The sequence below is a fragment of the Diachasma alloeum genome, unplaced genomic scaffold, assembly GCF_001412515.2.
Source record: "Diachasma alloeum isolate Michigan unplaced genomic scaffold, Dall2.0 Dall_scaffold_00879, whole genome shotgun sequence".
Lineage (NCBI taxonomy): Eukaryota > Metazoa > Arthropoda > Insecta > Hymenoptera > Braconidae > Diachasma > Diachasma alloeum.
In genome coordinates, this window is record NW_021681000.1 from 89603 (window position 1) to 112068 (window position 22466).

The 22466-nt window shown below is 43.2% G+C and overlaps 2 protein-coding genes across 4 annotated transcripts; both read left to right on the plus strand.

Moving 5' to 3' along the window:
• The first annotated feature begins 441 nt into the window (after nt 1-441).
• LOC107045108 (microtubule-associated protein futsch) lies at nt 442-4096 on the plus strand. The gene is made up of 2 exons (XM_015267243.1): nt 442-4047; nt 4089-4096. Exons 1-2 carry the CDS (start codon nt 717-719, stop codon nt 4094-4096), a joined length of 3339 nt encoding a protein of 1112 aa, XP_015122729.1. The 5' UTR covers nt 442-716.
• LOC107045148 (titin) lies at nt 4096-22330 on the plus strand. 3 transcript variants are annotated; one of them, XM_015267300.1, is made up of 7 exons: nt 4096-5906; nt 9822-10081; nt 10846-11136; nt 12950-13206; nt 14000-14202; nt 14579-16466; nt 17628-22330. In XM_015267300.1, the coding sequence occupies exons 1-7, from the start codon at nt 4191-4193 to the stop codon at nt 21554-21556; spliced, it is 8544 nt and encodes a 2847-aa protein (XP_015122786.1). In that variant the 5' UTR covers nt 4096-4190; the 3' UTR covers nt 21557-22330. The 3 variants fall into 3 exon arrangements, with proteins under 3 accessions (XP_015122786.1, XP_015122788.1, XP_015122785.1); XM_015267302.1 differs by having other exon boundaries at nt 14579-15944; XM_015267299.1 differs by having other exon boundaries at nt 14579-15335; nt 15597-22330.
• Nucleotides 22331-22466: the final 136 nt, after the last annotated feature.

Here is a 22466-nt window from a genome sequence, read left to right on the forward strand (position 1 = left end):
ACATAAGACCTGTGGATTCCGGTGTCTCCCACTCGCACGAAACCGGCGCGCTAAAACCCAGCGGAGCGTAAACACTCACACACGTGCATATAAATCTTGACACGTCGTTCCGTCAGCGTCCCACGCGGCATTCGCACACATCGAAAAGGCATTTCAAACATTTGTTGAAAAAGAGGCGCAGGTAGGGGAGTCTGTTGATTCGTGCAGTTGCGTGAAGTGAGAAAATGCCTGTGTAGAGCCCTCACTTACGTGTTGAGTTTCAACTGAGTGCCCGTACAGAAAAAAAAAAATACAATAAGTAGTTATGGTAGGGATGGAATAATCCAAAAGGGAGTGGGAGAGATGGAATTGACGAGGCCCTGGCGCGTCTCTCAGCGCTGGTGATCCCCCCGATTCAAATGTGTTTGAGAGGTAGGCGCCTTTAGTACTCGCAGACGGGCCGCGAACTGTGCCACATCGAATCGCGATACCACACCGTCAACATCGAAATAAATAAGTGGAATTTAAATTCGAACTATTCACGATAACTCCATCGATTTCACTCCATTCCTCAAAAAAAAAAAAATATTTATACTGAAAGATAAAAATTATTTGAAGTAACCATCGGAACATATTTCGTACTATTGAAAAAGGTATTTAAAAACTAATTAGTGAGCTCGAGTGACAAGTGAAAATAAACGAATGATTTTTTGCTTCGGTAAATAAAAAAGCAAGTGATGGGCATTAAAAAAAGTGGGAAGAAAAAAATAATGAAAGACGGAACCGAGGCTGTGACGACCTCGACGGAGGTCTCGGGTGAGACAACAGTGACATCCTCGCGGATTGTTGCTGAGGCGAGCACAAGTGCTGAGACTGCGAGCCGCAGCAGCACGAAAGAAATCACTTCTGGATCGCGCGAGGTAATAATGGACTCGCGGGGAAATATAATCAAAGTGACAGAGACCCCGGGCGCGACAATCAGACAGGGAAAATCGTCGGTGAAAGGTGCAACTGCATCCGAGGACTTTATTCAGGGTGAACAGAGCCAGATGATTGAAAAACCCCGTCCAGAAGTCAGACATAAAATCGCGAGTGACGCAATGCAGAGGGAAAACGTGGGATGCGACACCTTTATGACATCATCGTCTGTGGTGAGCTCCTCGTCCTTCACGGAGGAGTCATCAAGCGCATCAGTTGGGAATAATCCGCCGGAAGTTCACAGGAAATCCACGGAATCAAGTCAATCGGCGAAAACTGTGTCCGAGGGGATAAGTAGAAACGGACAGTTGTGCACAGACACAGTGCGGATAGACGAGTCTGAGAATCGCCTGAACATCGATGGAAACGTCGTGGCGACTAGCGGGAAGAACGTCCAGACTGAATCCACTGTGGAACCCTCGGGAAAACCTCACGTGACGTTCACAGACGACAAAAAGACGACGAAGTGCGTTCCCCTGTCGAAGCCAGGTCAGTCGACGTGGGACGGAAGATTCACGTACGAGAGACCGGCGACCCCGGGAAGAACGACTCCGGCCCCGGCGAAGACGTCGAAACTCACACGCCACCAGGAGGACCTTAGGACCTCCTCAGAGCAGTCTTCGTCCTTCGAGGAAGTAAAAACCTCCTCCGAAGTCACGTCGATTGATAAATCGTCTCACGATCACGTCGCTCGTCCTTCGAGACCCGGAGACTTCCTAGACGGTAGTTTCGTGATCGATAAATCGAATAAATCGTGTGAAATGACGAAACGAACGAACGAGCCTACGAAAATCCAGACATCAGGGAGAACCGATGTTGAGATAAGGGATGTGTCTGAGGAGCGCAATATCGTCGAATCGACGTCGTCCTCTTACATCGTCGAGTACAAAGACTCCTCGGACGGCAGAAGAGTCGAGAGAGTGTCGACGGTATCGACGACGATTCAAGAAGAGGAGCCGTCGTCTCCTCGGGGCGCGTCAACACCGGTTCGTCCAGGTAGTGCAGACAAGCGTCACTTCAAACCGGGCGAGTCCACTTGGGACGGAAGCTTCACCCTCGAGAAGCCCCCGATGTCCTCGACCCCTCGAGCCGCCGACAGAAGACATCGAAGAACGAACGTTGACATTCGCGACGTAACCGATGACAATACGATAAACGAGGCAGATGTCTCGACATCTTCGTACATCGTGGAGACGTCGGCTAGTGAGAGCAGCTTCTCAGATGTGAGAGACAGCTCGACAATCCGGAGGGATGAACACGTGAGGAGGTCGAGTCCGACTCCTGGGGGCAGCCGACCCCCCGGAGCCGCTGAAATCGTCAACGACTCGATTATTGTCGAGCAGTCGCGCGTCCGCGAGAGCTACTCCGACTCCTCGAACATCGATTTGTCGACAACAGCTGTTGAGACGGTGATTATTGTCGACGGGAAGCCGGTGAGTAGATCCGTGGATTATAAGGTTGGGTCATCAGGGTTGAGGGATACTGTGATAAGGGATGCGGATGGGCGAAGTGGGAGACCTTGCAAGTCTGTTGGACGAGACGCGCTTCCGGGGGATGCTGTCGGACAGACAGGACTAACTGAGTCGTTGACGGATAGCGTCGATGTGTCAAGCAGCAGGAGGTTCATCAGTGTAGAGTCGACTTCAACGGCTGATTCAAAGACTTACGAGGTCTTGGAATCAGATGTGAAGAACGGCAGACGTCCTCAGAGCCCTGAGAGGATAACTGGGAGATCTCCGAGTCCAGGGGACAGAGCATCTCGTCCTACCAAACCTGGATCTTCAACCTGGGACGGTTCCTTCACTTATGAGAAGCCTCAACAGCCGAAGAAACCTGCAGATACTCTGAAAGATGTTCTTCAGCATCCTAAAGATATCAAGCGGCCAGAGCCAATTACTGATCGAAGAACAGACAAAACTGGTGTTTCAACCACTAAATTCATCAACGTTGAATCAACATCGACGATTGATTCAAAGGTATTTGACTCTTCAGACGTTTCAACAACTGTTTTCCATGATGTGAGGGACATCAGACGTCCTCAGAGCCCTGAAAAAATAACTGGAAGACCATCTGACAAGAGATCTCCAAGTCCAGGGGACAGATCATCACGTCCTACCAAACCTGGATCTTCAACCTGGGACGGTTCCTTCACTTATGAGAAGCCTCAACAGCCGAAGAAACCTGCAGATACTCTCAAAGATGTTCTTCAACATCCTAAAGATGTCAAGCGTCCAGACCAACGTTCAGGATCAATTACTGATCGAACAACGGACAAAACTGATGTTTCAACCACTAAATTCATCAATGTTGAATCAACATCGACGATTGATTCAAAGGTATTTGACTCTTCAGACGTCTCAACAACAGTTTTCCATGATGTGAGGGACACCAGACGTCCTCAGAGCCCTGAAAAAATAACTGGAAGACCATCGAGTCCTGAGAAGAGATCTCCAAGTCCAGGAGACAGAGCATCTCGTCCTACGAAGCCTGGATCTTCAACCTGGGACGGTTCCTTCACTTATGAGAAGCCTCAACAGCCGAAAAAACCTGCAGATACTCTCAAAGATGTTCTTCAATATCCTAAAGATATCAAACGTCCAGAGTCAATTACTGATCGAAGAACAGACAAAATTGATGTTTCAACCACTAAATTCATCAATGTTGAATCAACATCGACGATTGATTCAAAGGTATTTGACTCTTCAGACGTTTCAACAACTGTTTTCCATGATACGAGGGACACCAGACGTCCTCAGAGCCCTGAAAAAATAACTGGAAGACCATCGAGTCCTGAGAAGAGATCTCCAAGTCCAGGGGACAGAGTATGTCGTCCTACGAAGCCTGGCTCTTCAACCTGGGACGGTTCCTTCACATATGAGAAGCCTCAACAGCCGAAGAAACCTGCAGATACTCTCAAAGATATTATTCAGCACCCTAAAGATGTATCCAAGCGTCCTGAGCAGCGGCCGGTGCCAATTACTGATCGAAAAACTGAAAAAACTGAGTATTCAACTACAGTATCGAAATCCATCAATGTAGAATCAACTTTGGCCGAGGATTCTCAGACATTTGACTCTCGGAGCTACTCCAGTACACTCGTACATGATGTAAGAGATTCTCGGAGACCCCAGAGCCCTGAAAAGACACCTGGAGGGCCTTCAAGTTCCACTGACAAGTCGATCCGTCCTACCAAGCCTGGATCCTCCACTTGGGATGGTTCGTTCACTTATGAGATGCCTCAGCAGCCTAAACAACCGGTTGATAAGCCTCAACATCCGAAGGAGATCACCAAACGTCCAGACCAACAGCCAGTGCCAATTATAGATCGTAGAACAGAAAACACAGATGTTTCAACCACTGAATTCATCAATGTAGAATCAACAACAACAGTTGATTCAAAGGTCTTCGACTCCTCTGACTACTCAACAACAGTTTTGCATGATGTGAGGAACACCAGACGCCCTCAGAGCCCTGAAAAAATAACTGGAAGACCATCGAGTCCTGAGAAGAGATCTCCAAGTCCAGGAGACAGAGCATCTCGTCCTACGAAGCCTGGATCTTCAACTTGGGACGGTTCTTTCACTTATGAGAAACCTCAACAGCCGAAAAAACCTGGAGATACTCTCAAAGATGTTCTTCAACATCCTAAAAATATCAAACGTCCAGAGTCAATTACTGATCGAAGAACAGACAAAATTGATGTTTCAACCACTAAATTCATCAACGTTGAATCAACATCCACAATTGACTCGAAGATGATTGACTCTTCAGACGTTTCAACAACAGTTCTCCACGATGTGAGGGACACCAGACGCCCTCAGAGCCCTGAAAAAATAACTGGAAAACCATCGAGCCCTGAGAAGAGATCTCCAAGTCCAGGAGACAGAGCATCTCGTCCTACGAAGCCTGGATCTTCAACTTGGGACGGTTCCTTCACTTATGAGAAGCCTCAACAGCCGAAAAAACCTGCAGACACTCTCAAAGATGTTCTTCAGCATCCTAAAGGTGTCAAACGTACAGACCAACGTCCAGAGCCAATTACTGATCGTAGAACAGACAAAATTGATGTTTCAACCACTAAATTCATCAACGTTGAATCAACATCCACAATTGACTCGAAGACGATTGACTCTTCAGACGTTTCAACAACAGTTTTCCACGATGTGAGGGATACCAGACGTCCCCAGAGCCCTGAAAAAATAACTGGACGACCACCGAGCCCTGAAAAGAGATCTCCAAGTCCAGGAGACAGAGCCTCTCGTCCTACGAAGCCTGGATCTTCAACCTGGGACGGTTCCTTCACTTACGAGAAACCTAAAGAGCCTAAATCACCAAGAGATCTTGCAAGACCAGAGGATCAGCGTCCAGTGTCTATTAAAGATCTGAAGACTGGGAAATCCGATATTTCCACGACAACATCGCAATTCATCACCGTCGAAGCGTCTTCAGCAGTTGATTCCGAGACAATTGACTCCTCAAATGTCTCCACAACGATTTCCCCTGAGAGGAAACCTGAGGGTCCTGGGAAGACACCTCGAGGCCCCAGAGACAGGCCTCAGAGCCCGGAAAAAGGTGTAGTCAAACCAACGAGTCCCGAGAAAACCCCTTCGATCCCAACAGATCGTTCCACCCGTCCGACAAAGCCAGGCTCATCAACCTGGGACGGTTCGTTCACTTACGAGAAACCTAAAGAGCCCAGGAAACCCGCAGAAAAAACTAAACCTGGGGACAAAAAACCCTCAGACAGGGATAAGCCCAGGAAACCTGATAGGGAGCAACAACCGGTACCATCTGACTCCACAGTCAGGAGTTTTGTTTCTAAAAATGATGTGGATACAACGTTTGTCACTGAAGTTGTTCAGCAGTCGTTTGTCATTGAGAAGTCCTCGAGTAGGACCGATGTTATCAAGGAGAATTACGTCACAGAGATCAAGGATGTGAGGGATGTGGTGAGTTTACAATATTCGATTACTATTTACTAACAAAAATAATCGAACGTGACATCGAGGAAGCCAATTGATACATTCGTTGGAAAATAGATAACCCAAATAGAAAATGATAGCTGTAATGTGACGGTGATAACAGTTGAGGCTAATGATTGTTTTCGCATCCGTGTTGATGAATTTGGTGAAGAATTGGGGGGTACGGAGAAATGGTAACAATGTTGATTAGATAATCTTCGGTATCCCATTGTGGTGGTCATTATAACTCCAGGCGCCGTGTTTCAAGAGCTTCATGGAAAGAATTATGTTAATAGTTGAGGCTAATGATTGTTTTCACATTCGAGTTGATAAATTTAATGGTGAATTGGGTGATAAGGAGAAATGTTAACAAAGTTGATTGGATAATCTTGAGTGACCCATTGTAGTGATCATTATAATTCTATTACACTCTGCGTATGGAAAAATTGAATGATAAAAACAAAATGCTTCGGCAAGAAAATTCTATTGGAATTCCATCGGAATTATTTCGCAGATTTCACAGTGTTTCCGAGCGATTTTCTCTGAGACACATTTGAGAGAAAAAGTCGATGGATTGTGATTTTTCTGTGTTAGTTATTCCCTTGAGATTTTTTGTATTAGTTATTCCCTTGAGATTGTCAATAATAATCGGAAATATCAACGGAATCAAAATATGAAAATTTAAAAATTTGAGATCAAGAGGTGCTTTCACCCGATCCTGTTCAAGGATCTAAGTAAACTCCCCGCGAATTTAAAAATAACCCTGATGTAATGGCATTCACTTCGACAAGGTGAATAAGTGCGGGAAGAAGATAAAAGAATTTACAATTCAACTTCCGCAATTGCAATCACGTAATTCAAACTATCTGATAAATGAGAGAGGTGATGTTGGCTTTTGTGATGGAAATTTAGATCGTTGAGTGACCACCGAGAAGTCCCATTTATCACAATCACTACATCCCCTAATAAAAATGAAAAGAAATTTAAAAAGCTCGGTTACTCATGTTTGAAATTTCATTTTGGTTTCAATTAATCTATTGACAAAGTCTTCTCCGTCACATCTTCTTAATAATTTTCCATTCAACTGAATGAACAATTATTATTCTCATCAATACTCCCAAGAACAAAACAAAGTTAATAAAAAAAACATTTTCGGACTTTTTGGATCGTACTCGGTGGATATAACACAAAAAATCCAAAACTTAATTGGGAACGATTACAAAGTTTCTATACGGAAGCAAAAAACTATTCTATATTAATATAAAACTAATTTCCCCTTGTTTTTGTTCAGACGAAACTCGTTTGAAAACATGTTCATTGCCTCTCAGTGTAATCAATTGTCTCTCGTAAATTTTGAGTGGACTCATTAAATGCATTCCCAGAGTCAACGGCATTCGTAATGGCCAAGAAAAAATGGTTCCAGTCAGATTGAATGCGCGGGACTGCAGCGAAAAATCGAAGTAGTCGTGATTAGAGTGAATTCATCAAGTCAACGCGATCACAGGGAGTTAAATGGCCTCGGACGCACCTTCTTGTCTTGAATTCAACGTATCCTCCAACTCTCTCCAGACACGCCATATGACAAATACAAATAAGACAACGTTTGTGCCCCAGTAATGCATGGTCGACATGTAATATTAAACGTGTGTTAGTCTGTTTTGCATAGGCTAACACCGTGTTAATATAACTCTCTTAGTTGCTCACCCGAGTCCGTCAGTGATATCATCGCGTGCTTCGGCTTCATTCAATTTCCGACAAATTGATTTCAACGATTGTTATGAATACGTTTTACCATGAGCAACCTTGACGGCTATTCATATCACTACGTCAGCGATTTTTTTCTCAACGTAAACATAAAAGTGTATGTTTTATTTTCAATTTCGTTTCGCTGCAGATGATCGTTTAAAATTCGACTGCACTTGGATATATCCAAATGCTGTGACTATGCTTTTTCGTTGAAAACTGTAAAGGTAATTGGACATTCTCAATGGGAAATTAATCGATTCTTTTCCTTGAAAAACATTATACCTGAAAATAATTCCCAACGATTTTCCTATTTTTTCTGTAAACGTATCATGGAAACTTTTGGTTTACAATCGTTAATAAAATGACAAGATTTTTTAAAAATCTATAAGCATTCATTGAGTGAAGATTTCATCGAGGATTTAATTCATTAATTTTCTTCAGTAATTTTTATGATAATTATGAATATCATAAAAATTGCACCAAAAATTGAAGTTAATATTCAATTAAAATGAAATTATTAATTACACTCAACGAGTTGCAGTAAATTTGTGAAGGAAATCCGAATTTTTTCTCTTTTTAATGAAATCAGAGAGACAAAATCCGCTCATTATATTTCTGTCGGTGTATATTACCACCAGGTGAGATATTCACAGTAGACTGCGCAAAAACCCAATGATCGATGAAAATGCTCATACAGGAGCTCAGAGTTAAGCGATGCGGTTTCACCATACCCCATTGATGCATCCTGTATAACAAGATATCGATTCAATGATAACCCACAATTGCACTCGTGGTCAAACACATGTTCTTCGTTCACACAGGCTCATTCAATTGCTAAAAAAATCAACTCATCCACCCACTAAGTTTATTAACACATTACGTCATAGTATTCAGTGGAGGCTAAATCAGGATGCCTTCACCCGGTGTCTTTGTTTCGCAACGTAGGTGCATCGAACTTGGGGTGTATAATTAGAGCAATGGTAAACGGTCGTTGGCTTTAATTGCCTGGTGGTTAAAGCTGTCTAATCACATGAAATCAATTTAAGTCACGTTTCGAGAATTGTTTCTCAACCAGTGCTCAAACAAGGGATTACACGTACGAAAAAAAATTAAGGGGGTGTTCACCCTGGGATTGAGAACATTTTTTTGGTTTTTCGAGAGAAAAAAATTTAAAATAGTTTTTCCGCGTGATTTTCCCTCAGGAATTTGATTTTGTTAGTCAGAATCGTCACCGGTCACCGAAAATTAGGGAGTCGATTTTTTTTTCATCGAAATGTCAACCTAATAAAAATCTCCAACGTGTTTTTTGCGATTAACTTATACTACACTAATACAAAAAAATATTTTTATTGAGATGTTTCTTTCTTGGAACAAGTACTATATACTTGAACCAATTTCAAATAAATAATTTATTTGGAACAACGTATGATCGTGTTGATTGAGATAACAACGTATTTAATCATGAGAATAATTTTGATTTTTGAATAAACCAACGAATTTCTGGAGTTAGCAAACTTTTGGCTAGAAATAAATCAAATACTCTCATTATTTCGACAAATAAAAGAAACTTCAATTCACGAGAAGTTCGATTCCTCCTAATCAAATGGATCTCAAGAAGAGATAACTGGTATTCACTATGATCTCATGTTTATTTGAAAATTAACAACCAAATGATGATGTCAAATGAACAACAAAAATGATTCTGGCCGATTCTATTGAAATGTTCAATAGAAAATATTCTATCGAAAAAGTCAATAGAATTCAAATTTTCTATACAACTTAGTCTATTGAGTTATTTTCTACAGAATTTTCTCGAAAAAAAACTTGGAAAATTTTAGCCGAGGAAGATCTACAGAAAATATCTCAACAGAAAAAGTTGTATCGAAACATCGAATTCGATTGATTTTTTCTATCGAATATTTCCTATTGAACATTTCAATAGAATCACCCAAAAACTCATAAAAAATTCAGTAGAAATCCAATAAAATAGTCTAACAAATTCGCTAGGTTTTTTTATGAAATTTGTTCATACGGCTATGATTTTTTTTTACGTTTAATGATACTGAATTTGCTCGCTTAAAAAATGTAATGAGGATGGAAGTGAATGGTGTGATTTAAGGAAATGATTTAATTGTTCATTTCATTTTTTTTCGATAGAGAGATGTCATCGAGACGTCGACACAAGACGTTATCAATCAGGAACAGGTGACTAGCATGGTATCACATAATGTTATCGACAATACTCACTTCGAGAGGATCGACGGTCCAAAGGGCCCAGATGATTCCCCTAAGCAAATCACACCCGATCGCCCTGGCTACCCCCGAGGCATCCCAGGTCTTCGGGAAGAGGACAAACCAAAACCATTGCCTGCAGCAGGCAAACCGAGTCGTCCTCGTCAACCCGAAGATACACGAAGGTAAGAATATTACACTAAAATTACATAAAAATCTAGCGAATTGGACAGAAAATTCTATTGGATTTCTGATGAGCTCATACTGGAAATTCAATTAGTTTCTGGCATAAGTGAATTTCATAGAGAATTCTATTCGACTAGTCATGAATTTCAATTGAGAATTTCGCAGCTTTACCACACTTTTTTAAAATAGAAAATGGCCAAAGGAAACTATTTTTATATAAAAAATGAGTGGAGTTCCATCTTTCAACACAGGTTTTTCTATTGAGACATTTTCTGTCGGAATTCCTCGACATGAATTTTCCAATTTTTTGTTCACCCCATTTTTTTCTCTTATCATTAAAAAAAAAATCAAATAAAAAATTAGATAATTTTAGAAAAATCAAATTTCATTGATTTTTTCTATTTATTGAATATTTTCCATTAAAAATTTATATTGAAAATAAAACGCGTAGAAGAGCAGGGGAATTAATAGAATTTTCATTCAACAGAATTTTCTAACGAGTTCGCTACGTTTTTCTATAAAATTTTCTCAAACGTGGTTACACTGTTAAAAATTTGTCTGAAATTTTTCCTCTTCATCTCAGGAGTTTTTAATTAATGCAAATTTTATTGCAACTCATGAAACATTGTCATTGAGAAATCATCATTTGATGAAAAAATTAGTTAAAGTGTCAGTTCAATTATTCAGTGGCAACTCGTAAATTTGGGAAACTTTATTTTCCTTATTCTAATAATTTTATTAATTCTTCTCTCATCATCACTAGGTCCCCAGACGGTAGACCAAGGTCACCGGAGAAGCCGGGGGATCACGTGACACCAGGTAAACCGAAGAAGCCTGATGAGAGGCCAAAATCCCCAGGTAAACCTAGACCAGCAGCTGGGAAACCGAGTAGAAGTCCTGATAAGGATAAGGTACCTGAGAAAAAGCCTAAGCGACGGGATCAGTCACCTGATTCGCTTGACGGTGACACGCAACCGAGGACACCACTGCCCGTTGATGTTCTCAAGGAAATTCCACTGAAGGAACAGTGCATCTGCGAACTGTGCACTTGTGGGTACGTAAAACAATCTAATACCATTTTTATTTTGAGTCCATTTCACATTCTTAATTTTGCACTCATCTCGAATGAACACAAGTTATTTTCTCGAACAATTACAGAATTCTTTTTTTGTAGCTGAGAAATTTTCCAACGAAAATATTTCTTGACGTTTTTACCTGAATAATTAATTGTTGAGATAATTGAAGAGGCAGAATAAACGGAATTATTTTCGAAGCCTATTGATATGTCTTCAGGTATGAAAAAATTAAATAGGAAAATTAACGCATTCGCTAGAAAATTATGTTAAAAGTTCTCTTAGATTTTCCCTCATTTCTCTCAAAAATTGCATAATTCTTCCAAATTTAATAGATGTTGACGTTTGTAGACAACTTATTAAGTTTTCTCATTAAAAATTCTTATTCTGTCGTTCTGAAAATATCATAAAACTTTTTTTGTAGCTCGATAAATTTCCAATAAAAAATATTTTCTGTCATTTTCTTCTAAAATGACTCGATGTGAACGGAATTCAATCGAAAGATCAACTTGTTCTGCTGCAAATGGATGAATCCATTTACTACTGAATCAATGAAGACTAATGAATACAGAACGAGCGATATCGATGCGATCAAGGCTCACTTCGATCTCAACTCGTGTTTTTATTTTAACTCTTAAACATTTACATTACTTCGCGTGTTGTAAACGGCCTCAATAAGTCCGGGCAGATCAAAGGTACACATCTACCTCACTGGTACACGTATAAATGACGCATATGGGACACGAGACAGTACCTTTTACGGTATGACGATTCCTCACGGCAATCGAACCGTCTACAGCCTCGGCTCGGCCTCTTCCTTATTCGATTCACTGGTTTTTTGCTCAATGCTACCTACACGGTAACTGCCATACGCGACGTAATCCATCAATGGGACCGAATCATGTTACTTTCAGCGAAAAGTTTCACTTTCCTTCATTCACTCGACCACTCACATCATTTCCCCGCAATTATTTTTATCTTGAAACTGAAAATTTAGGGGATAATTGCATTGGAAGCTTTAACGAGTCATGAGTTGATGTAGTCGATTTAGCATGAAACATTGGAAATTTGATGAAAATAGGAATACGGGTCTCAGAAAGGAGAGAATGATTTTCGCAAGAGTTTTAACGAATCCCTCCTGTCGAATACCAATGAAGTCGCTAGAGGTGATCAGAAATGAGGGAAAACGGTGATGCCTTTCGTGGCGGACTTTGGGACGTGCACTCGATTGATGGATTTGGGTCTGACAGGTTCTACGTTTTCTACTTTCTTATTTTTTTCCAATCGATGTCAGCTTTAAACTGAATTCGTATTGTCACTTATGAAAAAGTTGAATAGGACAAACGAGCGCTATTGCTGACAAATTGTACTGAATTTTCATTGGAATTCTATAAAAATTCCACTGTGGTTCTTTTAGAATCACTGTGGTTCTTTTAAATTCAACATTGCCCTAACGTCAACGTTAGGGCAATGTTGAATTTAATGATTCATTGAATTCAATTGAAAATACATCATCATAGAAATTCCATTTGGAAGCAAATTGTTAATTTATGAGCAAAAATATATTCACTATGTTGTACGAAAGAGATTCCCCACTTGTTTCCAAAGATTTCCCGAAATTTTGAGAATTTTCCAACATTCTAGTTTTCTTAACTGATTGAGATGATGATTTCAACATGAAGGAACAAACATCTTGTTAATAAGAGTTGTTATGTAATTTTTCGTCATTCCGGCCGTAAGGCAGCGTCATGACAATGAATATTGTTCGTCCAATGACGAAATATATTATTCTAGACGTCATCGATGTCCTCATAATGCACCGGAGGACCACCTGGACATTCCTCACGAGCCCATTGACGGGGTCACGTCTTACCGTCAAGAATATAACGAGAAACACGTGGATCGCCAGGTGAAATTCCACCATGAGGATCATCTTCACATTGAGGGTGACTTCACTGGGGAAAGAAGGACTGATTATGTAGTGACACGAGGGGAACGAGCACCGGTTAGGAAACCTCAGGATAATCTGAGACCTGAAGGCGATTTTGACAGTAAATAATTGTTTTTGTGCATTAAAAGGATGTTTATTCAAGCGTGTCAGCACTCTTGAAATTCTGAGTCTTTTCTACGGATAGACGTATTTCTGATAAAATTCAATAAAAAACCTAACGCAACCGCTACAAAATTCGATTGGCTTCCTATTTGAATTCCATTACAACTATATTCTATTGGAACTATAAAGAAATTATAGAATTTCCCATAAGATTTCCCTATAACTCCAATGGAGGGGCAGCAGAATTGTAATAAAATCCTAGTCCAAGTCAGTAAATTTTTATTTTTCCATAGGAATTCATTAATTTTTTCCATTTTTATTATTCTTGAATTTTGAAATTGGGACAAGAACAAAATTCATCTGAAAATGATTCTGCAAATTTGTACTTACAGGTGTCTACAGAATTCCAATAGAATTTCCTAGTGAAATGTTTTTGTATTAAATTCTTCCAGGCGTGTAGAGTTATCGCTTTCAGATCGATAAAAATTCACTAAAAAATAGACAATATGCGCCAAAAGAATGCGTTAGCATGGGATTATCTAAGTTTGAATTTTTACACTGTCTCCATTATTCGTCCGGGTTCACCAGATTTTTCTTGTTCAAATTCAGAATATTTTTTCATATCGGCTTAATTTTATAATTTCCAAAATTGTTTAGTCCGTTTTGTCTATGCGGTTGCAACTGAATTTTCAGGATCATAAAGAAATTTGATTTTTGGAAAACAGATGAACATCCTTGGAGAGATTGGAGGACGTTATCAATGTTTTGATTGCATTTTCCTTGATTTTTAGGTGTGACAACAACGGAGCTTGTCTTCACCGGAAAACCTGGTGATCGTCCAAGCCCGGTACGTCGCAATACCTACACCAAGCCCGAGGGTGATTTCACAGATGAAACAACAACACGCACTGAGTTCATCGATCATCGAACAGTCGAGCGTGCTGAAATCATCCGTAGAGTGGATAATCTCACTGTGGGAGAGGGTGAATTTACGGTAATTGCGCTGCACATAATTAATCATAATCAAAAAATTAGTGTTACGGGATTTCCGAGCTGACAAAAACAAGAAAAAACAAAATAAAAATAATAATAGTACATTATTTTATTGTAATTGTGATTTGATGAGAACTGTGACCTTCTTGGTCTGATTTAATAGCCAGAAAATATCAAGTGAATCTCTCTTCATTGTTTTGATCTGTCTTTATGCTATATTAAACTTTATTTTGTATTCAACGAATTTTATCCACTGTACTTGGAAATCATCACTGTTTATTTATGATAATGTATGAAAAAAATTAGCGACATGCGACATGACGGGTCATGTGACGCATTTGCATCTCTATAAATTGCTCCCGTTATTATGATTACAGGGAACCTCTCACACAAAAGAGGACTTCCACACTTACGACGCATTGGAAATAGATCGTCCCACTCAACGCTGCCCATCTGTGGACAAAACCGATCGTTTCTGGAGTCAGATAGACGTCGTAAACACAACGACAAATCACGAGGAATACAGAGCCTTCGACGAGACAGATTACAGAACAACTGTTATTCTGAGGAGAGAGGATAATCTGCGACCTGAGGGGCCGTTCGAGGGTCGCCCCAAGGATGATTACACCCCTGGACGAGTAGACCGTCCACAGCCGATTCGTCCCATCGACAATTTGAAGCCTGAAGGACCGTTCGAAGGGCGTCCTAAGGATGACTTCACTCCTAAACGAGGGGACAGACCTGAAGTTAAGAAGCCGAAGGATAATTTGAAACCGGAGGGGCCCTTCGAGGGCCGCCCTAAGGATGATTTTACTCCTAAACGGGGGGAGAGACCTGAGGTGAAACGCCCTGAGGATAATTTGAAGCCCGAGGGGGACTTCACAGACCGAGAAAGAAAGCCTTTCAAACCTGCCGAGAAAAGAACTCCGATTAAACATCCAGATAATCTCAAGCCTGAAGGAGATTTCGAGAGACCTGAACATGAGAAGTTCCGTCCTGCTGAGAGACCAACTCCGAAGAAGCCACAGGACAATTTGAAGCCTGAGGGAGATTTCGAAAGACCTGTTAAGACGCCAATTAAGCCTGGAGAGAGAAGAACTCCTATTAGACATCCAGATAATCTCAAACCTGAAGGTGATTTTGAGAGACCTGAGGAAACTCCTTATGGTCCTGGTGAAAGAGCTCCAATCGTTCGTCATCCAGATAATCTATTCCCCGAGGGAGATTTCCCAGAGAGGGAGCAAAAGCCCTTCAAACCAGCTGAAAGAAGATCACCGATTAAACATCCAGATAATCTCAAGCCTGAAGGTGATTTTGAGAGACCTGAACATGAGAGCTATCGTCCAGCAGAAAGACCCGTTCAAAAGAAGCCTAAAGACAATCTCAAACCTGAAGGTGATTTTGAGAGACCTGAGGAAACTCCTTATGGTCCTGGTGAAAGAGCTCCAATCGTTCGTCATCCAGATAATCTATTCCCCGAGGGAGATTTCCCAGAGAGGGAGCAGAAGCCCTTCAAACCAGCTGAAAGAAGATCTCCGATTAAACATCCAGATAATCTCAAGCCTGAAGGTGATTTTGAGCGGCCTGAACACGAGAGCTATCGTCCAGCAGAAAGACCCGTTCAAAAGAAGCCTAAAGACAATCTCAAACCTGAAGGAGACTTTGAAAGACCTGTGAAGAAGCCAGTGGGTCCTGGAGAACGCAGGTCTCCTATTAAACACGCAGATAATCTCAAGCCTGAAGGTGATTTCGAGAGACCTGAGGAAATTCCTTATGGTCCTGGTGAAAGAGCTCCAATCGTTCGTCATCCAGATAATTTATTCCCCGAGGGAGATTTCCCAGAGAGGGAGCAGAAGCCCTTCAAACCAGCTGAAAGAAGATCTCCGATTAAACATCCAGATAATCTCAAGCCTGAAGGTGATTTTGAGCGGCCTGAACACGAGAGCTATCGTCCAGCAGAAAGACCCGTTCAAAAGAAGCCTAAAGACAATCTCACACCTGAAGGAGACTTCGAAAGACCTGTTAAGACGCCAAATAAGCCTGGAGAGAGAAGAACTCCTATTAGACATCCAGATAATCTCAAACCTGAAGGTGAATTTGAGAGACCTGAAGGAATTCCATATGGTCCTGGAGAAAGAGCTCCAATCGTTCGTCATCCAGATAATTTATTCCCCGAAGGAGATTTCCCAGAGAGGGAGCAAAAGCCCTTCAAACCAGCTGAAAGAAGATCTCCGATTAAACATCCAGATAATCTCAAGCCTGAAGGTGATTTCGAGAGACCTGAACATGATAAATTCCGTCCTGCTGACCGCCCAATCCAGAAGAGGCCACAAGACAATCTGGTGTCTGAGGGTGACATTGAAATCTGGCGTTCTCGTGATGATTTCATTGATTATAAAATTCGTGAACGTGTGGAGGTCACCAAGTTCCTGGATAACCTCCGGATGGAGGGTGAATTCACCGACAGCAGAACGAGGGACGATTTCAAGGTTGTTCGAGGTGAACGAGTTGATATCGTTCGTCATGCAGACAATTTAAAACCGGAAGGGCCCTTCGAGGGTCGTCCGAAGGATGATTACACCCCTAAGAGGGCTGAGCGGCCGGAAATCAAGAGGCCAGAGGATAACTTGAAGCCTGAGGGTGAGTTTGAGAGACCTGAGAAGAAACCGATGGGTCCATCAGAGCGCCGGACTCCGATAAAACATGCAGACAACCTCAAACCCGAAGGAGACTTCGTGAAACGACCTAAGGAAGAGGCTCCGAAGAGGGGGGATCGTGCTGATGTCAAGAAACCCCAAGATAATCTCAAACCCGAAGGGGACTTTGAACGCCCGGTGCACACACCTGTTAAACCTGCTGAGAAGCGAACACCAATTAGACATCCGGATAATCTCAAACCTGAAGGCGACTTCGAGAGGCCTGAACATGAACAATACCGTCCTGCTGAGAGACCTACTCCGAAGAAACCGCAGGATAATTTGAAACCTGAAGGAGATTTTGAGAGACCTAGTAAGACACCAGTTAAGCCTGCAGAGAGAAGAACTCCTATTAGACATCCAGACAATCTCAAACCTGAAGGTGATTTTGAGAGACCTCAGGAAATTCCTTATGGTCCCGGTGAAAGAGCTCCAATCGTTCGTCATCCAGATAATCTATTCCCCGAGGGAGATTTCCCAGACAGGGAGCAGAAGCCCTTCAAACCAGCTGAAAGAAGATCTCCAATTAAACATCCAGATAATCTTAAACCTGAAGGTGATTTTGAGAGGCCTGAACACGAGAGCTATCGTCCAGCAGAGAGACCCATTCAAAAGAAGCCTAAAGACAATCTCAAACCTGAAGGAGACTTTGAAAGACCCGTGAAGAAGCCAGTGGGTCCTGGAGAACGCAGGTCTCCTATTAAACATGCAGATAATCTCAAGCCTGAAGGTGATTTTGAGAGACCTGAACACGAGAGCTATCGTCCAGCAGAGAGACCCATTCAAAAGAAGCCTAAAGACAATCTCAAACCTGAAGGGGAGTTCGAAAGACCCGTGAAGAAGCCAGTGGGTCCTGGAGAACGCAGGTCTCCCATCAAACACGCGGATAATCTCAAACCTGAAGGAGACTTCGAGCGTCCTGAGCACGAGGGCTATCGTCCAGCAGAGCGACCGATTCAGAAGAAGCCACAAGACAACTTGGCACCTGAAGGTGACATTGAAGTCTGGCGTTCGCGGGATGATTACGTAGATTTCGTGGAGCGCGAGCGTGTCGAGGTCACCAGGTACCAAGACAATCTCCGAATGGAGGGTGAGTTCATCGACATGAGAACTCGGGATGATTACAAGGTCGTTCGGGGTGAGAGAGTCGACATCATTCGACACCCGGACAACTTGAAGCCAGAGGGTGAGTTTGAGAGGCCTGTGTGCAAGCCGGTGGGACCAGCGGAGCGCAGAACCCCGATTAAACATCCTGATCATCTGAAGCCTGAGGGCGAGTTCGTGAGGCGACCGAAGGAGGAGGCCCCGAAGAAGGGAGATAGGGTTGATATCAAGAAGCCCCAGGACAATCTGAAACCTGAAGGGGACTTTGAGAGACCTGAGAAGAAGCCGGTTGGCCCTGGAGAACGCAGATCTCCTATTAAACATGCGGATAATCTGAAGCCTGAAGGTGACTTCGAACGTCCTGAGCATGAGGGCTACCGCCCTGCAGAGAGACCCATCCAGAAGAAGCCTAAAGATAATCTTAAACCTGAAGGGGACTTTGAGAGACCTGAGAAGAAGCCGGTTGGCCCTGGAGAACGCAGATCTCCTATTAAACATGCGGATAATCTGAAGCCTGAAGGTGACTTCGAACGTCCTGAGCATGAGGGCTACCGCCCTGCAGAGAGACCCATCCAGAAGAAGCCTAAAGACAATCTTAAACCTGAAGGGGACTTTGACAGACCTGTTAAAACGCCGGTCAAACCTGGTGAGCGACGAAGTCCAATAAAGCACGAAGACAATCTTCATCCTGAGGGTGACTTCGTGGGTCGTCCAAAGGATGACTTCTCACCGAAACGAGCGGAGCGTCCAGTGCAGAAGAAACCCAAGGACAACTTGAAGCCTGAAGGTCCCTTCGAGGGTCGCCCCAGGGACGACTTCAAACCAACGAGAGGAGAGCGCTCTGAGATTGTTGTTCACAAAGACAACTTGAAGATGGAGGGTGAAATCGACATCCACAGGTCCCGGGACGATTACACAACGACGAGGAGAATTGAACGTGTCGACGTCGTCAGAAGAGAAGATAACTTGAAGATCGAAGGCGAGTTCACTGACATCCACCGCAGAGACGATTACCACGTGACTCGGGGCGAACGTACAGAGATAGTTCGTCACGAGGACAACCTGAGACCGGAGGGTGACTTCGAGAGACCAACGAAATCCCCGACTGGGCCAGCAGAGAGAAGACAGCCCATTAGACACCCAGACAATCTCAAACCCGAGGGTGACTTCGAGCGTCCTGAGCATGAGGGCTATCGTCCTGCAGAGAGGCCCATCCAGAAGAAGCCCAAAGACAATCTCAAGCCTGAAGGAGACTTCGACCGTCCCACCTGCAAGCCAATCGGTCCTGGCGAGCGCAGATCCCCGATAAAGCACCCTGACAACCTGAAAACCGAAGGAGACTTCGCCAGAAGACCGAAACCCGAGGCTCCAAGACGCGGAGATCGTGCGGACGTGAAGAAACCGAAGGACAATCTCAAACCCGAAGGTGACTTCGAGCGTCCCACTCCCGACAGGTACGGCCCAGGCGAGCGAAGAACCCCAATACGTCACCCCGACAACCTGAAGCCTGAGGGTGACTTCCAAACCCCTCAGAAGCCCGGGTATCAGCCTGCAGAGCGCGCCTCCCCGAAGAGGCCGAAGGATAATCTCAAGCCAGAGGGCGACTTCGAGAAGCGAAGTCCGACGAAAGTGGGTCCAGCCGAACGCAGGACTCCAATTCGACACGAGGACAATCTCCACCCAGAAGGGGACTATGACTTCACCCCACGCGATGACTACACACCCAAACGAGGGGATCGAGCTCCCGTTAAGAAGCCCCAGGACAACCTCAGACCTGAAGGAGAGATGCAAGTCAGCCCAACGAGTCGAGAGGACTACGTTCGTGTGACGAATGGAGATCGAGTGGATATTAAGAGACACGAGGACAATCTCCACATGGAGGGGGAGATGAATATTCATCGGTCGAGGGACGATTACAAGAAGATTACGAGGGTCGAGAGGACGGACATCAGGAGACACGAGGATAATCTGAGGATTGAGGGGGAGTTTGTGGATCATCGTCGGAGGGATGACTACACTAAGGTGTCGCAGGCCGGTCCTGGGGAGAGACGATCGCCGATCAAGCCCGATGACAATCTGAAGCCAGAGGGTGACTTCGTCGCCCACCCCAGGGACGACTATCTCCCCAAGCGATCTGAGAGAACTGAAGTCGTCAGAAGAGAGGACAACCTCAAGATGACTGGTGACTTTCATGGGACGACCTCCCAGAAGTCCACTTACAAGGTCGTCAGGGGCGAGAGGGCGGAGATTAAGAGGCACGAGGACAACCTCAGGGTCAACTCCGGAAGTATGGAGTGTAGGACCACCAGCTCCGACTCGTTCTCCCCCACGAAGAAGGATGTGAGTCCTGCGGGGCCTGTCAACAGGCGCAGGCACATGGAGTCCACGATCTCACTTGGGGACGACAGCAGCACCATGATGACCACCAATCAGAAGAATTACAACACTTACACGAAGAGAACTGGGAAGGACGTGGCTGCCAGGGTCTCCCAGACTCGTGACATCGAGAATAGGAAAAACGTCGAGTCTGATATCAAGACTTTGGATGACGGAAGTGTCGTGATGACGACGAGGATGACGTCTGCCACTGGTCAAAGGGTGTCGTCGTCGTCGCAATCTGCTCATCACAGCGGTCAGTCTCAAGTCACTGAGGCTGAGAGGAGATCAGTCTCTCCGAGGAGGTCAATTCCATCGATTCCCGAGCACCAGGTGGTCCGCGACGATGTGAGACACTCGGAGAGACATCTCTCCTCTCAGGAAATCCAGACCCAGAGGGCTGAGAAGTCTCAGCAGTCGTCTTCCAGGCGGGACTACGTCAACACTCAGCATTCAGAGGCCCACGTGAATAGTAGACACTTGTCCCAACAGCACACGAAGTCGAGTCAGGCGAAGTACAGCTCCAATGGGCAAACAAGCTCGGAATTCCGACAGGCATTGGCTGGGGCTCAGTCCACAGAGCGTGTGATCATCGACTCTGGGAAGTCCACGCACCACAGAAAGAACATCATCTCTTCGTCGTCCACTGATGTCAGCAACTCGGTTCTCCATAGAAAGGGAGTCGTGTCGTCGACTGAAGCTCTTCACACGAGCTCGTCCACAGCTGCTGATCAGAAGAAGAGCATTTCCAATCTTGCTGAGTCTGGACAGTACATCAGCAACTCGTCGCAGAGCTCGGACAGAAAGAGCTTGACTTCTCTTCACCGAAGCTCGAAGGATGGCAATCCCTACGCATCTTCGAGTTACGAACGCCCTCAGAGGATCGTGAGGAAGGATAATTTAACTGTTGGAGGGAAATTCTACTCTAATAGCGAGGCCAAGTCGACTTATGGGAATTTCTCGGGGCAGAGGGTCGAGAGGGTGCACAGGTCCACGAACGAGTCGCACATCAGCCTTGGGGAAGCCTCGCACGTGAATTCCAGCATGTATAAGAGGGAGTTTGTGCCCAGGGTCAAGGGACCCTGTCCTGCTGCTCTACTGGAGACTAAAAAGGCGCCTTTCAAGCACACTAGGGACACCCCCAAACATAAGTTTTATATGCCACTCGTTTCTAATTAGAGGGCTGTTTATTTTTCCATTACTTCAGCTACAAAATCATCTCCTGGAAATGAACACATTCGAAGTTGATTTATTAGGGTTCAACTCTTCGTTATTTTTTCCAATTTTTTCCTGTAATTTACAAGATTTTTGAAGATAAAATTGCGTCAGTTTCGTCTCGCTGAATTTGTCTCTAAAAGAAAAGAGTCCATCAGGAATGTGACGTAAAATTTGATTCTATATTTTTTGATTTTTTGAGACTGGTCTCAACTACGTGGTAGCCAAGAACGTATGATTACGTTTTTTCTCTTTTATATTGATGCCATAATTTCTTTTATACTTGCGAAATGAAAATGTTAGAATGCTGAGGGTTAATGTGCAATTCATTGCAGTTTTCGATGCTTAAATTTGATGATAAAAGGGTGATAGGTTGAGCTTTGCTTGATAGGATTTTTATCAAGGGGTTCTGCCAGAATTTACGGTTTATATCGTTGCTTTTATGATTATTGTTATCATAGGAATATCCTTTATTATGAGTTCTGAGACAGTCGATCGACACTAACAAGTTATATGATTTTTTATTATAATTATTATTTTTCATTATCTTTTCTTTTCTAATTGCAATAATCATTTTATTCAGCTTGCGATTTTTTTTCGATTTTGTCAACATGACATATTTATTTTTCGTTAATCCAATCGTTTATTTTTTCTTTCTCAAAATATTTAAGAGCTTATGGTTATTCCCATTTATACCTATCATCATTTTTCTTTGAATAAAGTTTTTTTTGTCGACGATTTTTGTTTTGTTTTCTGTTTATTTTCTCCATCCACTCAGTTTCCTCGGCTTTCCTTTTTCACGTTTATTTATCGTTTATTTGGAGTTGAAAACATTGTTCAATCATGATGGATGTGTGTAAATAAATCATTAACA